The 17,272-nt window shown below is 52.4% G+C and overlaps 1 protein-coding gene across 2 annotated transcripts; it reads left to right on the forward strand.

Moving 5' to 3' along the window:
• Positions 1-8,221: 8,221 nt before the first annotated feature.
• Positions 8,222-17,272, forward strand: NAGPA (N-acetylglucosamine-1-phosphodiester alpha-N-acetylglucosaminidase). 2 transcript variants are annotated; one of them, XM_003269242.3, is made up of 10 exons: positions 8,222-8,328; positions 8,428-8,883; positions 10,285-10,424; positions 11,679-11,787; positions 13,148-13,276; positions 13,979-14,184; positions 14,271-14,318; positions 14,783-14,884; positions 14,965-15,028; positions 16,426-17,249. In XM_003269242.3, the coding sequence occupies exons 1-10, from the start codon at positions 8,243-8,245 to the stop codon at positions 16,631-16,633; spliced, it is 1,548 nt and encodes a 515-aa protein (XP_003269290.1). In that variant the 5' UTR covers positions 8,222-8,242; the 3' UTR covers positions 16,634-17,249. The 2 variants fall into 2 exon arrangements, with proteins under 2 accessions (XP_003269290.1, XP_030653816.1); XM_030797956.1 differs by lacking the exon at positions 14,783-14,884 and having other exon boundaries at positions 16,426-17,272.

Genomic DNA, 17,272 nt, shown 5'->3' on the forward strand with positions numbered 1-17,272 from the left:
CAAACCAGGGAGAGGGTGAAATGACTGTGGAGGAAAGCGGAGCGTATGAGTCACTTTCAAGGAAAGGGAATCCTTGGCTCATGCCTATAATCCCAGCACTCCTGAACTGTGAGACCATAAATTTTTGTGGTTTAAGCCTCCCAGTTGATGGTACCTTGCTACATCAGCCCCAGAAACTAATGCAGCATCTGCCTCAAGGAGCCGTTCCTAGTCTCAGCAACAAGGTCCCTGCAGCCCAACCACACCCGTGGGGAAGCAGATGACCCGTCCTGATGACCTGGCTCACAGCCTTGTCCTCTATTTAAAGGACTGATGTGAAACCGAAAATTAAAAAGAATGTTCTCAAGGTGGGCGGATCTCTTGAGGTCAGAAATTCAAGACCAGCCTGGCTAACATGGTGAAACACCATCTCTACTGAAAATACAAAAATTAGCCAGTCATGGTGGCTCTCGCCTGTAATCCCAGCTACTCCGGAAACTGAAGCAGGAGAATCTATTGCACCTGGGAGGCAGAGACTGCAGTGAGCGAAGATCATGCCACTGCACTCCAGCCTGGGTGACAGAGCAAGACTCCATCTCAAAAAAGCAAAAGCAAACAAACGCAAAAAGAACTTTCTCAGTGGCAAGCCACAGCCAAACTGTAGCGCAAAAACTCCCTGGAATTTATCCACTCAACAGACACATCCAGCCCACACGGAGTTCACGCCCCTTGCAAGGCCTCCTATCTTTCTGAATACTTTTCCCCTGACATCCACGTGGCTCACACTCCACTTTGCCCCAGTCTCTACTCAAATGCCCTTTCATATGACCAGGCGCAGTGGCTCATGCCTAGAATCCCAGCACTTTGGGAGACCAAGGTGGGTGGATTGCTTGAGCTCAGGATTTGGAGACCAGCCTGGGCAAGATGACGAAAATCCATCTCCACAAAAAAACACAAAAATCAGCTGGGCATGGTGACCCGTGCCTGTGGTCCCAGCTACTTGGGAGTCTGAGGCAGGGGGATCACTTGAGACTTGGGAGGTTGAGACTGCAGTGAGCTATGATCATGCCATTGTATCCCAGCCTGGGTGACAGTGCAAGAACTTGTCTCAAAAGAAAAAAGAGGGAACCCTCCAAAGGGCTTGAAACAAAACTCGAGGCCAAGACAAGGAGCACCCATAAATGAGTCAATGGTTCTCCTCGTTGGAGCAGAACAGCTCCTGACAGCCTCCTGTTCAAGTAGCACAGACAGCGGAAAAACCAGTCACAGGCAGATTGTTAGGTGCGGGTGGGAGGAAGACAGGGAGGAAAGCAGGCTTCGGACTTGGAGTTAAATGAGAGGGGGATGGAAAAGCAGGTCCCCCGGCACAAACCCCACCTCAGGGCTTCACCAAGGCCTTCTTTCCCTCCCCTCCAAATACACACCCCGAGAGAGAGGCCCTCATTGGTGGGAGCACCTGGCCCACGGTGGCTCTATGTGCCCCTGCTACAATCCTTAGTCAAAAGTGCATTCCCTCCGGCTCCCGGCTCAAGGTATAAAATCCCACTGTAAACAAGTAATTCCATTAAGTCATCATGTTCTTAAAGCTTTTCCTCTTTTTTTTTTTTTTTTTTTTTTTTCTGAGACAGGGTCTGACTCTGTCACCCACACTGGAGGGCAGTAGCATAATCTCAGATCACTACAACCTCCACCTCCTGGGTTCAAGTGGTTCTCCTGCCTCAGCCTCTCGAGTAGCTAGGATTACAGGCACGTGCCACCACACCCGGCTAATTTTTGTATTTTTAGTAGAGACAGTGTTTGTCTCTGTTGTCCATGTTGGCCAGGCTGGTCTCGAACTCCTGACCTCAGGTGATCCGCCCACTTTGGCCTCCCAAAGAGCTGAGATTATAGGCATGAGCCAGCATGCCTGGCCCCTCTTTTTTTTTTTTTTTTTTTTAAAGAGACAGGGGTCTTGCTGTGTTGCCCAGCTGGCCTGGAACTCCTGGGCTCAAGCAATCCTCCTGCCTATGCTGGGATTACAGCCATGAGCCACCATGCCTGGTTGAAAGTGTTTTCTCTTAAGATGTAAATATACACAGGAAACAGAATGAGTTAAGACTTTCTCCGTCACGTAGCTTTAGTGTGAAGGAGTTGAGAACAGTGTCTGCAGAACTGTTGCTTGGAATGAGGTCTGAGAGAGCAAGACGGCGGGGAAGGGATTGGTGAGAGCTGGGGCGAGTTCAAGCCACCCTTTCATGACTGCTTCCCCACTCCTGTCTCTCAGCAGCTAAGCTTCTGCCCCCCTCACCCACCAGAGCCAGGAAGACTGACTTGGGCAACGTCCCACCAGTATCCTTGCTTTTTCCAGGTCTTTACCTATTCTCTTTCTCATTTTTTATTTCCATAGGTTTTTGGGGAACAGGTGGTATTTGGTTACGTGAGTGGTGATGTGAGAGATTTTGGTACAACCAGGACCTGAGCAGTATACACTGAAACCAATTTGTAGTCTTTTATCCTTCACCTCCTTCCCACTCTTTCCCACCCGAGTTCCCGAATTCCATTGTAACTTTTTTTTTTTTTTTTTTTTTTGAGGCTGGAGTGCAGTGGTGGGCGATCTCGGCTCCCTGCAACCTCCACCTCCTGGATTCAAGCATTCTTGTGCCTCAGCCTCCTGAGTAGCTGGGATTACATGCACGCACCACCACACCCGGCTAATTTTTGGGTTTTTTTGTTTGTTTGTTTGAAACAGAGTCTTGCTCTGTCCCCCAGGCTGAAGTGCAGTGGTGCGATCTGGGCTCACTGCAACCTCCGCCTCCCGGGTTCAAGCAATTCTCCTGCCTCAGCCTCCCGAGCAGCTGTGACTACAGGTGCACACCACGACACCCGGCTAGTTTTTTGTGCTTTAGTAGAGACGGGGTTTCACCATACTGCCCAGACTGGTCTCGAACTCCTGAGCTCAGACGATCCACCCATCTGAGCCTCCCAAAGTGCTGGGATTACAGGTGTGTGCCACCACGCCTGGCCTAATTTTTGTATTTTTAATAGACATAGGGTTTCACCATGTTGGCCAGGCCAATCTCAAACTCCTGACTTCCGGTGATCCACCCACCTCGGCTTCCCAAAATGCTAGGATTACAGGTGTGAGCCACCGTGCCTGGCCCCGTTGTATCATTCCTATGCCTTTGCATCCTCACAGTTTGGCTCCCACTTACAAGTGAGAACATATGATGTTTGGTCTTCCACTCCTGAATAATAGTCTCCAATCCCATCCAGGTGGCTGCAAATGCCATTAATTCATTTCTTTTTATGGCTGAGTAGTATTCCATCATATATATATGATGTTTATCCACTCATTGATTGATGGGCATTTGGGCTGGTTCCACATTTTTGCAATTGCGAATCTGCCTCCACCCCCAACCTGGTTAAATTTGATTTGTCCTTTAAGATTCCCCAAGATTGGCTGGGTGCAGTGACTCACACCTGTAATCCCAGCACTTTGGGAGGCTGAGGCAGACGGATCACGAGGTCAAGAGATCGAGACCATCCTGGCCAACCAACATGGTGAAACCCCGTCTCTACTAAAATACAAAAATTAGCCGGGCGTAGTGGCACACACCTGTAGTCCCAGCTACTTGGGAGACTGAGGCAGGAGAATGGCATGATCCTGCAAGGCAGAGCTTGCAGTGAGCTGAGATGGCACCACTGCACTCCAACCTGGGCGGCAGAGCGAGACTCCGTCTCAAAAAAAAAAGATTCCCCAAGGTTGTCCCTTGTTCTATGAAGCCTCCTCCCCTCCTCACACCTACTTGTCCAACTCATTCCCTACACTGCTCTGTGGCACCTCACTCTGGCTTCGTTTGTGTGCTTGTCAATTCTATTTTCAGATTGTGAACGACTTTAGGGCACGGACGATGTCTCACTCCCCTTCAAGTGCCTGTCTCCTACTACACAGCCTGGAACACAGAAGTGTTTAAAAAATATTTGCTGAATTAAATAGAAGAAATGAAAAAAAGAAAAAAGAGGCACCTGGAGATGTTTCGTCCAGGTCTTAGCTGGTGGAAGGGACCTTGGGCTGTGAGCGTGGTTGAGTCTGGTCTGCCCAGCTGGCAGCCCCCACACCACCCTGCAAGTCCACGTGGGAAGAGGGGCACCCCTAATGTACCCAACTGGACCTGGGGGCCAGACATGCAGCCTATGATAGAATCTCCTGCCTCTCAGAGCCTCAACACCAGGTTCTGGGATGCTATAAATGCCCTCCCAGCCCTTTACACAACAGACACTCCACACAGCACGGAAAGAAAATATTGATCCTTTTACGTTTACATTTCCTAAGAGTTTTATAAAAACAACTTTTCGGGCCGGACGCAGTGGCTCACGCCTCTAATCCTAACACTTTGGGAGGCCAACGGGGGTGGATCACTAGAGGTCAGGAGTTCAAGACCAGCCTGGCCAATATAGTGAAACCCCGTGTCCATTAAAAATTCAAAAATTAGCCGGGCGTGTTGTCACGCCCCTGTAATCCCAGCTACTCAGGAGGCTGAGGCAGGAGAATCGCTTGAACCTGGGAGGCCGAGGTTGCAGTGAGCCAAGATCAGGCCATTTCAATCTACACTCCAGCCTAGGCAACAGAGACTCCGTCTAAAAATAAACAAATAAATAAATAAACAAACAAACAGACTAGCCTGGTGTGGTGGTGCACACCTGTAGTCCCAGCTACTTAGGAGGCTGAGGTGGGAGGACTGCTTGAGCCCAAGAAGTTGAGGCTGCAGTGGGCTATGATTGCACCACTGTACTCCAGCCTGGGCAACAGAATGAGATCCTGTCTCTAAATAATAATAGAATTACATGACAGAACTTTTTTGGGTGATAAAAAAAAAATCCTAAAACTGGATAATGGTGATGCTGGAATATCACTGTATATTTACTACAAATCATTGCAGTGTATACACTTAAAACAGGAGAATTTTACAGTATATAAATTATATCTTAATAAAGTTTTTTAAAAAACCTCCCAATGGCTTACTATTTCACTTTGGCTGAAATCCATACTCATTTCCCTGGATCCCTGCAAGTAGGATCTGGCCTTGGCTTGGCCCTCCCACTTCAACCCTGCCCACCACCTCCACCCCTCCGCCATGGCCCTCCTCTCCCACCAGGTGGCTCTTCCTGCTGCACCTGCCAAGCTGTTTCCCACCTCAGGCTCTGGCCCAGATCTGCCCACAGCCACACCTTCTTTTCTTTCCTTCAAATCACATTCTAAATGGGCTTGGAGAGGCTTCCCTGCCACACCTGCAACATCCTTCTCTTGCAGTCCTGCCCTTTGCTTTTTGCATTCATCACATGACTGTTTCATGTCTGTTTCCCCTTGAAAAGCTAAGCTCCATGAAGGCAGGGATCAGCTGCGATGGAGCACATACGAGGTGCTCAGCCTGTTGAACACACAAATGATGGCAGAACTCAAACGAGGACGCTAAGAGGGGACAAAAGTATTCCAAGCTGAAGAGCAAAAAAGAAAACCCTTGGCTTCGTTAGCAGATTTGGCTAGAACTGTGGATACGGGCTGCTCTGTTCAAATGCAGAATTTCTGTGGCAGCCGTTATGTGCTTAGAAAAACTTGGCAAAGGAGTAGCAAACCTCAAAGTAGGGGGAAAACCAAAGTCAGAACTTGCCAAAGACTGCCTGTTCCTGTAACTCCTGAGGCAGAAAAAAGAGCGCTTCCGGAGGCAGGCAGTAGGCGTCAGGCCTGGGCTCCTCTGCTGGTTATTTTTAGCAGCCCAATGCAAAGATCAGAAAGATATACTCCCTTCACATCACTATATTGGTCATTTAAGCCTCTAGGAGGAGCAGCCATTTTGTGCGTGGTTAAAGTGAACTAGGAGCATCAGAGCTGCTCCCGGGACCCCTTTGAGGTCCCTGAATTGTATTAGTTTCCAAAAGCAATCCATCAGCATGGCCATGTTCTCTGTCAAAGCTCAAGAGTCTGTCCCACGCCTCTCTCCTAGCTCTTGGTGGCTGCTAGCAATCTTTGCATTCTTTGACTTATGATTGCCTCACTCCAGTCTCTGCCTGTGTTCATATGACCTTCTTTCCTCCATGTGTATTTGTGTCTTTTACAAGAACACCAGTCAGATTGGATTCAGGGCCCACCCTACTCTAGTATGACCTCATCTTAACTAATTACATCTGCAAAGACCCAATTTCCAAACGAGTTCACATTCTGAGGTTCTGGTAAGGACATGAGTTTGCGGGGGACACTCTCTAACTGTATTCACTAACCCTCACCGTGCACTGGGTCCAAGGAGCAGCGGCTCAAGGAGGGGCCTGAGATCAAGCATCAGAAGTGCTGACTGTGGATGAAAAGGGGCTGGCCTGGCCTCTATCTGTGTCGCCCCATACCTGTGGTAGTGAGGGAGAAGGAAAAGCAAAATCTGTTGGGGAAAATTCCGACCTCAGAAGTGGCCTGCCTGAAAAGTCACAGCAACTGGCAAAAATAAAGCAAAAAGCAACCTGGGAAAAAACTCAGGCTGGACCTGCACAGAGATAAGCAGACAGGGTCCAGCACAGAAGCCCTTTGTTCTTTGTATAATTAGCAGGCTCCCGGGAAAAAGTTTCCTCTCCTTTTCAGGCGTATACATGGTGGGCTCCGTGCAAACTGGCACAGGGAGAAGGCGGCCTTATCTAAAACAAACCCACAGTTACACAAACAAGAGAAGCAGCCATCTGCACTTGCCTAGAGACATACCCACAGCTGCGTAAGGGGAGGTGCACAGGCAGCTTTACTGGTAAGAAGTTACTCAGTTACCGGGAGGAGAGCAGTGTCTTATAAAAGTTTTTTTGCAGTCAGGCACAGTGGCTCACGCCTGTAATCCCAGCACTTTGGGAGGCCGAAGGAGGCGGATCACCTGAGGTCAGGAGTTTGAAACCAGCCTGGCCAACATGGTAAAACTTCGTCTCTACCTAAAATACAAAAATTAGCAGGGCGTGGTGGTGTGTGCCTGTAATCCCAGCTACTCGGGAGGCTGAGGCAGGAGAATCGTTTGAACCCAGGAGGCAGAGGCTGTTGAGGTTGCAGCAGTGAGCCAAGATCGCACCACTGCACTCCAGCCTGGGCGACAAGAGCAAAACTCTGTCTTAAAAAAAAAAAAAAAGAAGAAGAAGGTTTTTGCATTCAGCTGTAACCCGAAAATCCACTCAGACTCCCCTCTCCACTTTGGAGAGCTTTCTTCTTTCCCCTATTAAACGTTCGCTCCAACCCCACCCTTGTGTCCACGCTCCTTGGTTTTCTTGGAGGTAGAACAAAGAACCCGGGTACTAGTTCAGACAAGGAGAAACTGCTATATTAAGGTACACTGGCAAGACTGCAACAGTATCAAGCTAACTAGACTTGCCGTGGCTCCTGGAACGGCCGATGCACTGCACTGGCACCAAGAGACCACCCAACCCTGGACACCACCCAACCCTGGACAAGAGGCCTGAAGAGAAGAATCCTCTCAAAGGAAGCTTGACGCACATGCTACAAAATAAACTGGCTTCCGTACTCAGGGCCACCTTCATGGGCTCACTCAGAAGGTCCCTGGCTTGCTGCAACCGTTTGCTCTGACAATCTTGAAATTCTTAATAGTTTTCTGGGGTTTTTAGCAAGTGTCCCCACATTTTCATTTTGCATTAAGTCACACAAATTATGTAGCTGGGCTGTCTTCAAAAATGTCAAGGTAGTAAAAGACAAAAGGCTGAGGAGCCTTCCAGATTAAGAGATCAAAGAGACATGACAACTAAAAGCAACTCCTGGATTACAGGGTCAGGGGCAGCCAAAAAGGAAAGGAAAAAAAAAAAGACATTAGAGGGACAATTGAAGGTTAGCTGTGGATGAGATCACAAAACTGTCAATGGGAGTTGTCCTAATGATATTCGCCCTGTGGTTAAGAAAATGCCCTTGTTCTTAGGAGATGCATAGTGAGGTATGGGGTAAAGAAAGGATCATGACGTCTGCAATTTGGTTGCAATTGGTTCAGGAAAAAAAAAAAAGTACAAATGATTGAGTAAATCAGGCAAGCCTACCAAAAACTGCTAAACATGAATAAAAGTTCTACGAGAGTTCTTTATGCTCTCCTTGCAACTTCCTGTAGGTCTGAGATTACCTGGAGATAAAAAGTTACCATCACCAGCACCGCCCGCCAGCCCGCCAGCCGAAAAGAGCTCAGGTAATTCAGTCCGAGCTAAAAGCTGCCACCCTGGAACTTGAGTCACGTGAGGCGACCCACGTGACCCGAGGCCCCGGTCCAATATGGCGACCTCCACGGGTCGCTGGCTTCTCCTCCGGCTTGCACTATTCGGCTTCCTCTTGGAAGCGTCCGGCGGCCTCGACTCGGGGTGAGTGCAGCTCCCGGGGCGAGCCTGGTTCGGGGGGTCCCCCCTGTCCTCCGAGCTCACAAGGACAGCCCCCGAGCTCACGGCCGCCCGTCCCCGCAGGGCTTCCCGCGACGACGACTTGCTCCTGCCCTATCCACGCGCGCGCGCGCGCCTCCCCCGGGACTGCACACGGGTGCGCGCCGGCCGCCGCGAGCACGAGAGTTGGCCTCCGCCCCCCGCGACCCCCGGCGCCGGCGGTCTGGCCGTGCGTACCTTCGTGTCGCACTTCAGGGACCGCGCGGTGGCCGGCCACCTGACGCGGGCCGTTGAACCCCTGCGCACCTTCTCGGTGCTGGAGCCCGGTGGGCCCGGCGGCTGCGCGGCGAGACGGCGCGCCACCGTGGAGGAGACTGCCCGGGCGGCCCACTGCCGCGTCGCCCAGAACGGGGGCTTCTTCCGCATGAACTCGGGCGAGTGCCTGGGGAACGTGGTGAGCGACGCGCGGCGGGTGAGCAGCTCCGGAGGGCTGCAGAACGCGCAGTTCGGGATCCGCCGCGACGGGACCCTGGTCACTGGGTGAGGAGGCAGGGAGCCCCGTGCTGTCGAGGGCAGAGGGCCTGAGATTTGGGTTGTAGCCGTGCCTCCGTGTTCAAGTCACTTAACCAAGCTGAGCCTCTGTTTCCTCATCTGCAGAATGGGGATAGGAATCGCTTCCTTGCAGAGTTTATTCATCATCCAGTGTCATTGAGCACTTGCTTGTATCAGGCAGTGTGCTGCCCCCTGGTGAGATAGCAGTGACCAACACAGTCTTTGCCTTAACAGCCCTCCCCCGTTACTAGAAAAATCAACAAAAGCCAGGTAAATAGCTAACATACATTCTGATTGTTCTGTGTGCAGCAGAGCAACCAGCGGGGTGAACCGGTTGTAAATAGTGTTGATTTTAGGGAGGGTGATCTGGAACAGGCCTCTCCGAGGTGGCCTTTGAGTTGAAACTTGAAGAGTAATCACTAAGTCAGCCAAGGTCCGAACTGGAGGAAGAGCATTTCAGTCCAAAGGAACCCCAAGCACAAAGGCTCAGAGACTCAGGGGGGCTTCTGTGTATGAGGGACTGAAAGAGGAGTGGGGTGTCAGAAACATCAACTCATCAAGACTGATTTTTTTTTTTTTTTTTTTTGAGACAGAGCCTTGCTCTGTTGCCCAGGATGGAGTGCAGTGGCGTGATATCGGCTCACTGCAACCTCTGCCTCCCGGGTTCAAGCGATTCTCCTGCCTCAGCCTCTGGAGTAGCTGGGACTACAGGCCTGTGCCACCACGCCCGGCTAATTTTTGTATTTTTAGTATAGCGGGAGCGGGGGGGCGGCGGGCGGAGCGGGGGAGTGGATTCACCATTTTGGCCGGGCTGGTCTCGAACTCCTGACCTCAAATGATCCGCCCACCTGAGCCTCCCAAAGTGCTGGGATGACAGGTGTGAGCCACCACGCCCGCCAAGACTGATGATTTGAATTATTTAAAATTATCTTAAAAATTATTTGATTCTCAAAAAAAAATTATTTGATGATGATAAAGCTTGTTCTGATCCTGAGTGTGACCAGGTGGGAGAGATCAGTGGAGAAACGAGGAACCCAATGAAGGGCCATAACAGGGATCAAGTGGTAGTTGGGCTGGGTATGGCCTGGAGATTGACGGCCATAGATGGATTTGAGATCTGTTGGGGGATGGTCGTTTCTATTAAATGAAACCTAGACTGTTTGCAAAGGCTCGTGGGGATCGTATTGTCAGAACCCTGTCCGGCTTCAGCTCTGACAACAGGGAGATTCCTAGGGCTGTTAAGTTGTCTCAGCTACACTCAGGCCTCAGCAGGTTCCTGGGGCGTGAGGGGCAATCTAGCAGCCAGGTTGGGACGGCCAGGGAGAAAGAGCCTGAGTATCTGTAGTTGCCCCTGCTGGTGAGTGAGCTTACCACCTTCCCCGGATCCAGGTACCTGTCTGAGGAGGAGGTGCTGGACACTGAGAACCCGTTTGTGCAGCTGCTGAGTGGGGTCGTGTGGCTGATTCGTAATGGAAGCATCTACATCAACGAGAGCCAAGCCACAGAGTGCGACGAGACACAGGAGACAGGTTGGATGGGGAGGCTGTTGGCAACAGCCCTCTTGAGAACCAGGACCAGTGGGCTGGGCGGAGCTGTTCTTAAGTCTTTCAACAAGTATTGAGCAGCTACTTTGTGCCCAGCACTATTCTGGGTACTGGGGATTCATGGGGATGAAGATAGGCTTATGTTGAATATATAGGACAGAAAATAGTTATAGAATATGCTGAAAAGAATTGGTAAGTGCTCAGAAAGAAAAATAAAGTTAGGGGAAAAGGGGAGAGACGGGGACAGGAGCTGTGGGTACAGGAAGAGAAAAGTGAAAAGAAAAAAATCTTCATGGGCCTGCAGCGTCACCATGGCCCAGGAGCTTGTTCCAAAGCCACACACACCTCAGACCTGCAGAATCAGAGGCAAGGCCGAAGAGTCTATGTTTTAACGGGCCTCCGTGGTGATTCTGACCGACAGTCAAGGTTGAGAACCACTGGGATGCGGAATACTGGGATGGGGACAGGATACCATGGCCGTTTTAGAGTGGGCAGTAAGCTAGGTGTGGTGGCTCACACCTGTAATCCCAGCACTTTGGGAGGCTGAGGCGGGAGGATTGGTTGAGCCCCGGAGTTCAAGACCTGCCTGGGCAACATAGTGAGACCTATCTCTACAAAAAAAAATACAAAAATTAGCCAGGCGTGCTGGTGTGTGCCTGTAGTCCCAGCTACTTGGGAGGCTGAAGCATGAGAATTGCTTGAACCTGGGAGGCGGAGGTTGCAGTGAGCTGAGATCATGCCACTGCACGCCAGCCTGGGCAACACAGCGAGACTCTTTGTCTCAAAAAAAAAAAAAAAAAGAGTGGGCAGTCAAGGAAGGCCTCACTAAGGAGGTGATCTGACAAAAGAGCAAGCTAGAGAAAAGCACAGTTCCCAGCCAGAGGGAACAGGAAGTGCAAAGTGGCTGCAGGGTGGTGAGGGGACACCCAGGAGCTGAGGCAGCAGGAGGAAGAGGCTGGGGAGGGCATGCTGGCCCTTTGGATTTTGTTCTAAGAACAGGGGAAACCATTAGAGGGTCTTCACCTGGAGGCTGGCATAGCTTGGTTCACCTGTAAGAAGAGCCCCCCGGCTGCCCAGAGGAGACTGGGATGTGCAGAGGGGAGGCATGGGGACGAGCAAGGAGGCTGCTGTGCTTCCCAGGGACGTACCAGGTAGCTCAGACCAGTGGGAAGTGGAGTTAGGCAAGAAGCAGGAGGCCTCCCAAGGGGCCGGTGATCAGCCAGGCTGCTTCTCCTTCAGGTTCCTTTAGCAAATTTGTGAATGTGATATCAGCCAGGACGGCCATTGGCCACGACCGGAAAGGGCAGCTGGTGCTCTTTCATGCAGACGGCCAAACGGAGCAGCGTGGGTGAGTCCTGCGAGCTGAGGCCCCCTGGCCGGGGCTCAGTCCTGCTAGGAGGAACGTTGACCCAGTGACAGCCACCCTCTGACTCTACCTGCTTTCTGGGATGTTGACACCTATCTGTCCCCCCTCCCAGGGCCCCCTCACCCTCCCACAGGATGAGGGTCCTGAGGTCTTTGCCAATTCCAAGAACTCATCGTCTTCAGCTTTAGGCCTCACCTTTCCTGAACCCTAGATAGGATACAAGGAAATGGTCACAAAGTTAGCAGGGAGAAGACCTTGGTTCCAATCCCAGCTTAGCCATGTTATGCCGTAGACAAGTCACTCAGCCTCCCTGAGCCGCATTTCTATCCCCTGTAAAGAGAGTGTTTTGGTTTGCTCTGGCTGCATAACTAGCACACATTTAGCAACACTCAACAGGGAATGTTCTTTTGTTTGTTTGTTTCTTTGAGACAGGGTCTTACTCCGTCACCCAGGCCAGAGTGCAGTGGTGCAATTTCAGCTCACTGCAACCTCTACTTCTCGGGTTCAGGTGATCCTCCCACCTCAGCCTCCCAAGTAGCTGGGATTACGGGGACCCGCCACCACGCCCGGCTAATTTTTGTATTTTTAGTAGAGATGGGGTTTCATCATGTTGGTCAGGCTGGTCTCGGACTCCTGACCTCAGGTGATCCATCTACCTCAGCCTTCCAAAGTGCTGGAATTACAGGCGTGAGTCACCGCACCTGGCTAATTTTTGTATTTTTAGTAGACACAGGGTTTCATCATGTTGGCCAGGCTGGTCAACTTGGAATGTTCTATGTTCAGGGTATCCCATGGACAAAACCAAGATGCTAGTTAGGCAGGGCTCTTCTCTTATCTGGAAAGAATCCTCTTGTTTAGGTTATTGGAAAAATCCACGTCCCCTCCTCAGTTGTGGGACTGAGGTCTTGGTTTCCCTGCTGGCCACCATCTGGGGCCTCAGCTCCTTCAAGCTGCCCAGGTTCCTTCCCATGTGTGTCCCCTCCCCCAGTTGTCCAGCCACCCTCTCCTCCCCCTCGCATTTCAAATCTCACTTCCTTTTCTGCCACCAGCCAAAGAAGGTTCTCTGTGTTGAACAGCTCCTGTGATTCCAGTGGCCCCACCCAGATCCTCCAGGCTGTTTCCCCTCCCTTAAGGATGCCTATGCCATGTAACAGCACATGCATGGGTGTGATCTCACATGTTCACAGCTTCCAGGAGCTAGGATGAGACATGCTTGGGGGCGGGGGCCACTTAGAAATGTGCCTGCGCTGTGGGCGTGATGCTGTGCGCTGTGGAAGGAAAAGGAGTTAAATCAGAAATGATGGTGGGCGCCAAGCCTGAGCACCACCGCTTTGTGCCGCAGCATCAACCTGTGGGAAATGGCGGAGTTCCTGCTGAAACAGGACGTGGTCAACGCTATCAACCTGGATGGGGGTGGCTCTGCCACCTTCGTGCTCAATGGGACCTTGGCCAGTTACCCATCAGATCACTGGTAAGCACGTGAGAGCCGCCTTCATGAGGGCTGAAGGCCAGGTCTGCCCCAGCCTGTCTCATTCAGCCAATATTGAGTGCCTGCTATGTGCCAGGCCCCGGGGGTCCAAGAGAGCAGAAATTGCTGCAGTCCCTCCCCCAGGATGCCAGTACTCCCCAGGCCTAGGAACAGGGTCAGTTGGTCAGCAAAGACCTCCCTGAGGATGACAGAATAAGAACTGAGATCTGAAGGAGGTGGTAGCTGGGTAGGGGTGGGAGAGCCTTCCGGGCAGAGGGCACCACATGTGAAAGACCCAGGGCTGGGAGGGATTGTAGGGAGCAGAGTAACCTATAAAAGACTGGAGAGGGCTGGGCACAGGGGCTCACGCCTGGAATCCCAGTGCTTTGGGAGGCTGAGGTGGGAGGATCGCTTAGGCCCACGAATTCAAGACCAGCGTGGGCAACATAGTGAGACCCCGTCTCTACGAAAAAATAAAAAAAAATTAGCCAGGCGTGATGGTGCACACTTTATGGTCACAGCTGCTCAGGAGGTTCAGGTGGAAGGATCGCAGTACCTCATCTCAAAAATAGATAGACCTCATCTTGTAGGTTGGTAGGTGGGTAGACAGGTGAGAATGGAGAGAGGTTTGGTTGGGGGCAGCCTGGAGGGAGTTGAGGGGCCGTCTGGGGGTGTCCTCTCCTCACACATCACATCCCTTTACAGCCAAGACAACATGTGGCGCTGTCCCCGCCAAGTGTCCACCGTGGTGTGTGTGCACGAACCCCGCTGCCAGCCGCCTGACTGCCACGGCCACGGGACCTGCGTGGACGGGCACTGCCAGTGCACTGGGCACTTCTGGCAGGGTCCCGGCTGCGATGAGCTGGACTGTGGCCCCTCTAACTGCAGCCAGCACGGGCTGTGCACGGAGAGTGAGTGGGCGTTCCAGGGAGGGGGCTTTGCCCAGCCCTGCCTTTCCCTAGGCCCTCACCTGGCTTCCCCGGTCTTGTCTCGGCAGCCGGCTGCCGCTGTGATGCTGGATGGACTGGGTCCAACTGCAGTGAAGGTAGGAGCCGCCACGCCACTAGCAGATGGGGAGACGGTGGCCCGGCAGCCCCCACTGCTCCTCTGCTGCCTCTGTCTCCACCTTCTGGTCTGGGAACCGCTTGCCTCTTGTCTTCTGCCCCTGCCTCACCTGCACATCGCTGCATGATTCCCCTGTGGCTGCTGCGGCCCATTCCACAAAGGGCTCGACTAAAACAAGGATCCCTGGGCTCTGGCTCCAGGGCCCACCTTAAATCCGGAACGATCTCATCTTGAGACCCTAACTGAAGTGCCTCTAAAAAGATTCTGCTTCCAAATAAGGTCACGTTCAGGGGCTAGCCCAGGGAGGGCAGCGGGTGCTTCACCTTTAGCCCAGCTCTGTACACATGGGCCGGGGCAGGTATCCTATCCTGTCGAGAAAGGCTCTGACACTGGAGGCCCCAACCTGCCTCCTCCCTCCTCCCTCCTCCCATCTCCTTTCCATAGAGTGTCCCCTTGGCTGGCATGGGCCCGACTGCCAGAGGCCTTGTAAGTGTGAGCACCATTGTCCCTGTGACCCCAAGACTGGCAACTGCAGCATCTCTGGAGGTACCTACCCCTCCGAGGGGAGGCAGTATGGGCAGACGCTCCTGCTCCAGCCCCTTCAGCCCGTCTCTGGTATGTTACAGTAAAGCAGTGTCTCCAGCCATCTGAAGCCACCCTGAGGGCGGGAGAACTCTCCTTTTTCACCAGGTAGGTGCTTCTGTGGGAGCTGGGGCCACGGTGGGAAGATTCCCCCTTCTCTCCCGCATCCTTCCCCGGTGAGGTCTATCTCTGCCCTTGTCCCCTGCCAGCTCCCTGCCTTAGAGGAAGAGGGACCAGCTCTCCCCACTGTCTGCTTTGGGGACCCTGGAGCAGAGCCCAGGGCCTGAGTGCCCAGCCTCTGTTGTCAGCGTCCCCACTAGAGCTCAGAATGCAAACTGGGCTAGAAGAGATGCCAGGGTGGGGGCCGGGGGTTTCCTCATTCTGTCACCCAGGCGGAAGTGCCGTGGTACAATCAGCTTACTGCGATCCTCCCGCCTCAGCTTCCCAAGTAGCTAGGACGACAGGCACATGCCCCCACGCCTGGCTAATTTTATTTCTTACTGTTTTTCAAAGATAGGATCTCACTATGTTGCACAGACGAGATGCACAGTCCTGAGCTCAAGTGATCCTCCCGCCTTGGCCTCCCAGCCCCCATGCCCAGCCTCCAGTTGTGTTTTATTTTGCTTACATAATTTTTTAAAAGTTAAAATATATTAGCAGTATCTGATAATCAGTAACATTCACATTTTTTTAAACTTTTTTTTTTGAGACGAAGTCTCACTCTGTTGCCTAGGCTGGAGTGCCGTGTTGTGATGTCAGCTCACCACAACCTCCGCCTCCTGGGTTCAGGCGATTCTCCTGCCTTAGTCTCCTAAGTAGCTGGGATTACAGGTGCCCGGCTAATTTTCATATTTTTAGTAGAGACAGGATTTCGCCCGCCTCAGCCTCACAAAGTGCTGGGATTGCAGGTGCGAGCACCACGCCCAGCCTTAAAAACTTTTTTAATGGCTTCTCTTAAAATATCAGGCCAGGCGTGGTGGCGCACGCCTGTAATCCTAGCACTTTGGGAGGCTGAGGCAGGTGGATCACTTGAGGTCAGGAGTTCAAGACCAGCCTGGCCAACATGGTGAACCCTGATCTCTACTAAAAATACGAAAATTAGCCAGGCGTGGTGATTCGAGCCTGTAGTCCCAGCTACTCGGGAGGCTGAGGCAGGGGAATCGTTTGAACCCAGGAGGCGGAGATTGCAGTGAGCTGAGATCACGCTACCGCACTCCAGCCTGAACGACAGGGCGAGACTCCGTCTCAAAAAAAAAAAAAAAATCAGGAGATGGGCAGCACAGACCTGCATTGTAGGTCATGACTGCCTCTGCTGTTCCCTGCACATGTCTTAAATGTTGCCCCATTCCCACCTAGTCTATTTTGCTCATAACATTCTCTGTGTGGTCCCTGGAGGCACCTAATTTAGTGCTGTCTATGCCGGGTAGAGGGAAGCCCCTCAAGTGCTCCCCAAGCCCTGAGCCCACCCAGCAGTCCCCCACTTGGGGCTTCTCTCCTGTCTGCAGGACCGCCTGGCTAGCCCTCACCCTGGCACTGGCCTTCCTCCTGCTGATCAGCACCGCAGCAAACCTGTCCTTGCTCCTGTCCAGAGCAGAGAGGAACCGGCGCCTGCATGGGGACTATGCATACCACCCGCTGCAGGAGATGAACGGGGAGCCTCTGGCCACAGAGAAGGAGCAGCCAGGGGGTGCCCACAACCCCTTCAAGGACTGAAGCCTCAAGCTGCCCAGGGTGGCACGTCCCGAAAGCTTGTTTCCCCACAGTCTGGCTTCTGCAGGGGAAATTTCAAGGCCACTGGCATGGACCATCTGGGTGTCCTCAGCCCCTGTGGGGCAGCCAAGTTCCTGATAGCACTTGTGCCTCAGCCCCTCACCTGGCCACCTGCCAGGGCACCTGCAACCCTAGCAATACCGCGCTCCCTGGAGAGACTCAGCCGCCTGCTTCCTGCCTGCCTGTGTCTGCTGCTGAGAATCGTGTGCCCCCGGGAGGGCTGCCGCACTGCCAAAGAGTCTCCCTCCTCCTGGGGAAGGGGCTGCCAACAAACCAGAGTCAGCGACCACATCATGACAAAACAGCACATCCTGGCCAGCACCCCTGGCTGGAGTGGGTTAAAGGGACGAGTCTGCCTTCCCGGCTGTGACACAGGACCCCTTTTCTACAGACCTCATCGCTGGATTTGCCAACTAGGATTCGATTTCCTGTCATAGGAAGCTCCTTGGAAGAAGGGAGGGGGGGATGAAATCATGTTTACAGACCTATTTTGTCATCCTGCTGCCCAGAAGTTTTTTTAATCAATCACTTGAATAAATTGATATAATAAAAGGAGCCACCAGGTGGTGTCTAGATTCTGAA

The sequence above is a fragment of the Nomascus leucogenys genome, chromosome 18 (genome assembly GCF_006542625.1).
Source record: "Nomascus leucogenys isolate Asia chromosome 18, Asia_NLE_v1, whole genome shotgun sequence".
Lineage (NCBI taxonomy): Eukaryota > Metazoa > Chordata > Mammalia > Primates > Hylobatidae > Nomascus > Nomascus leucogenys.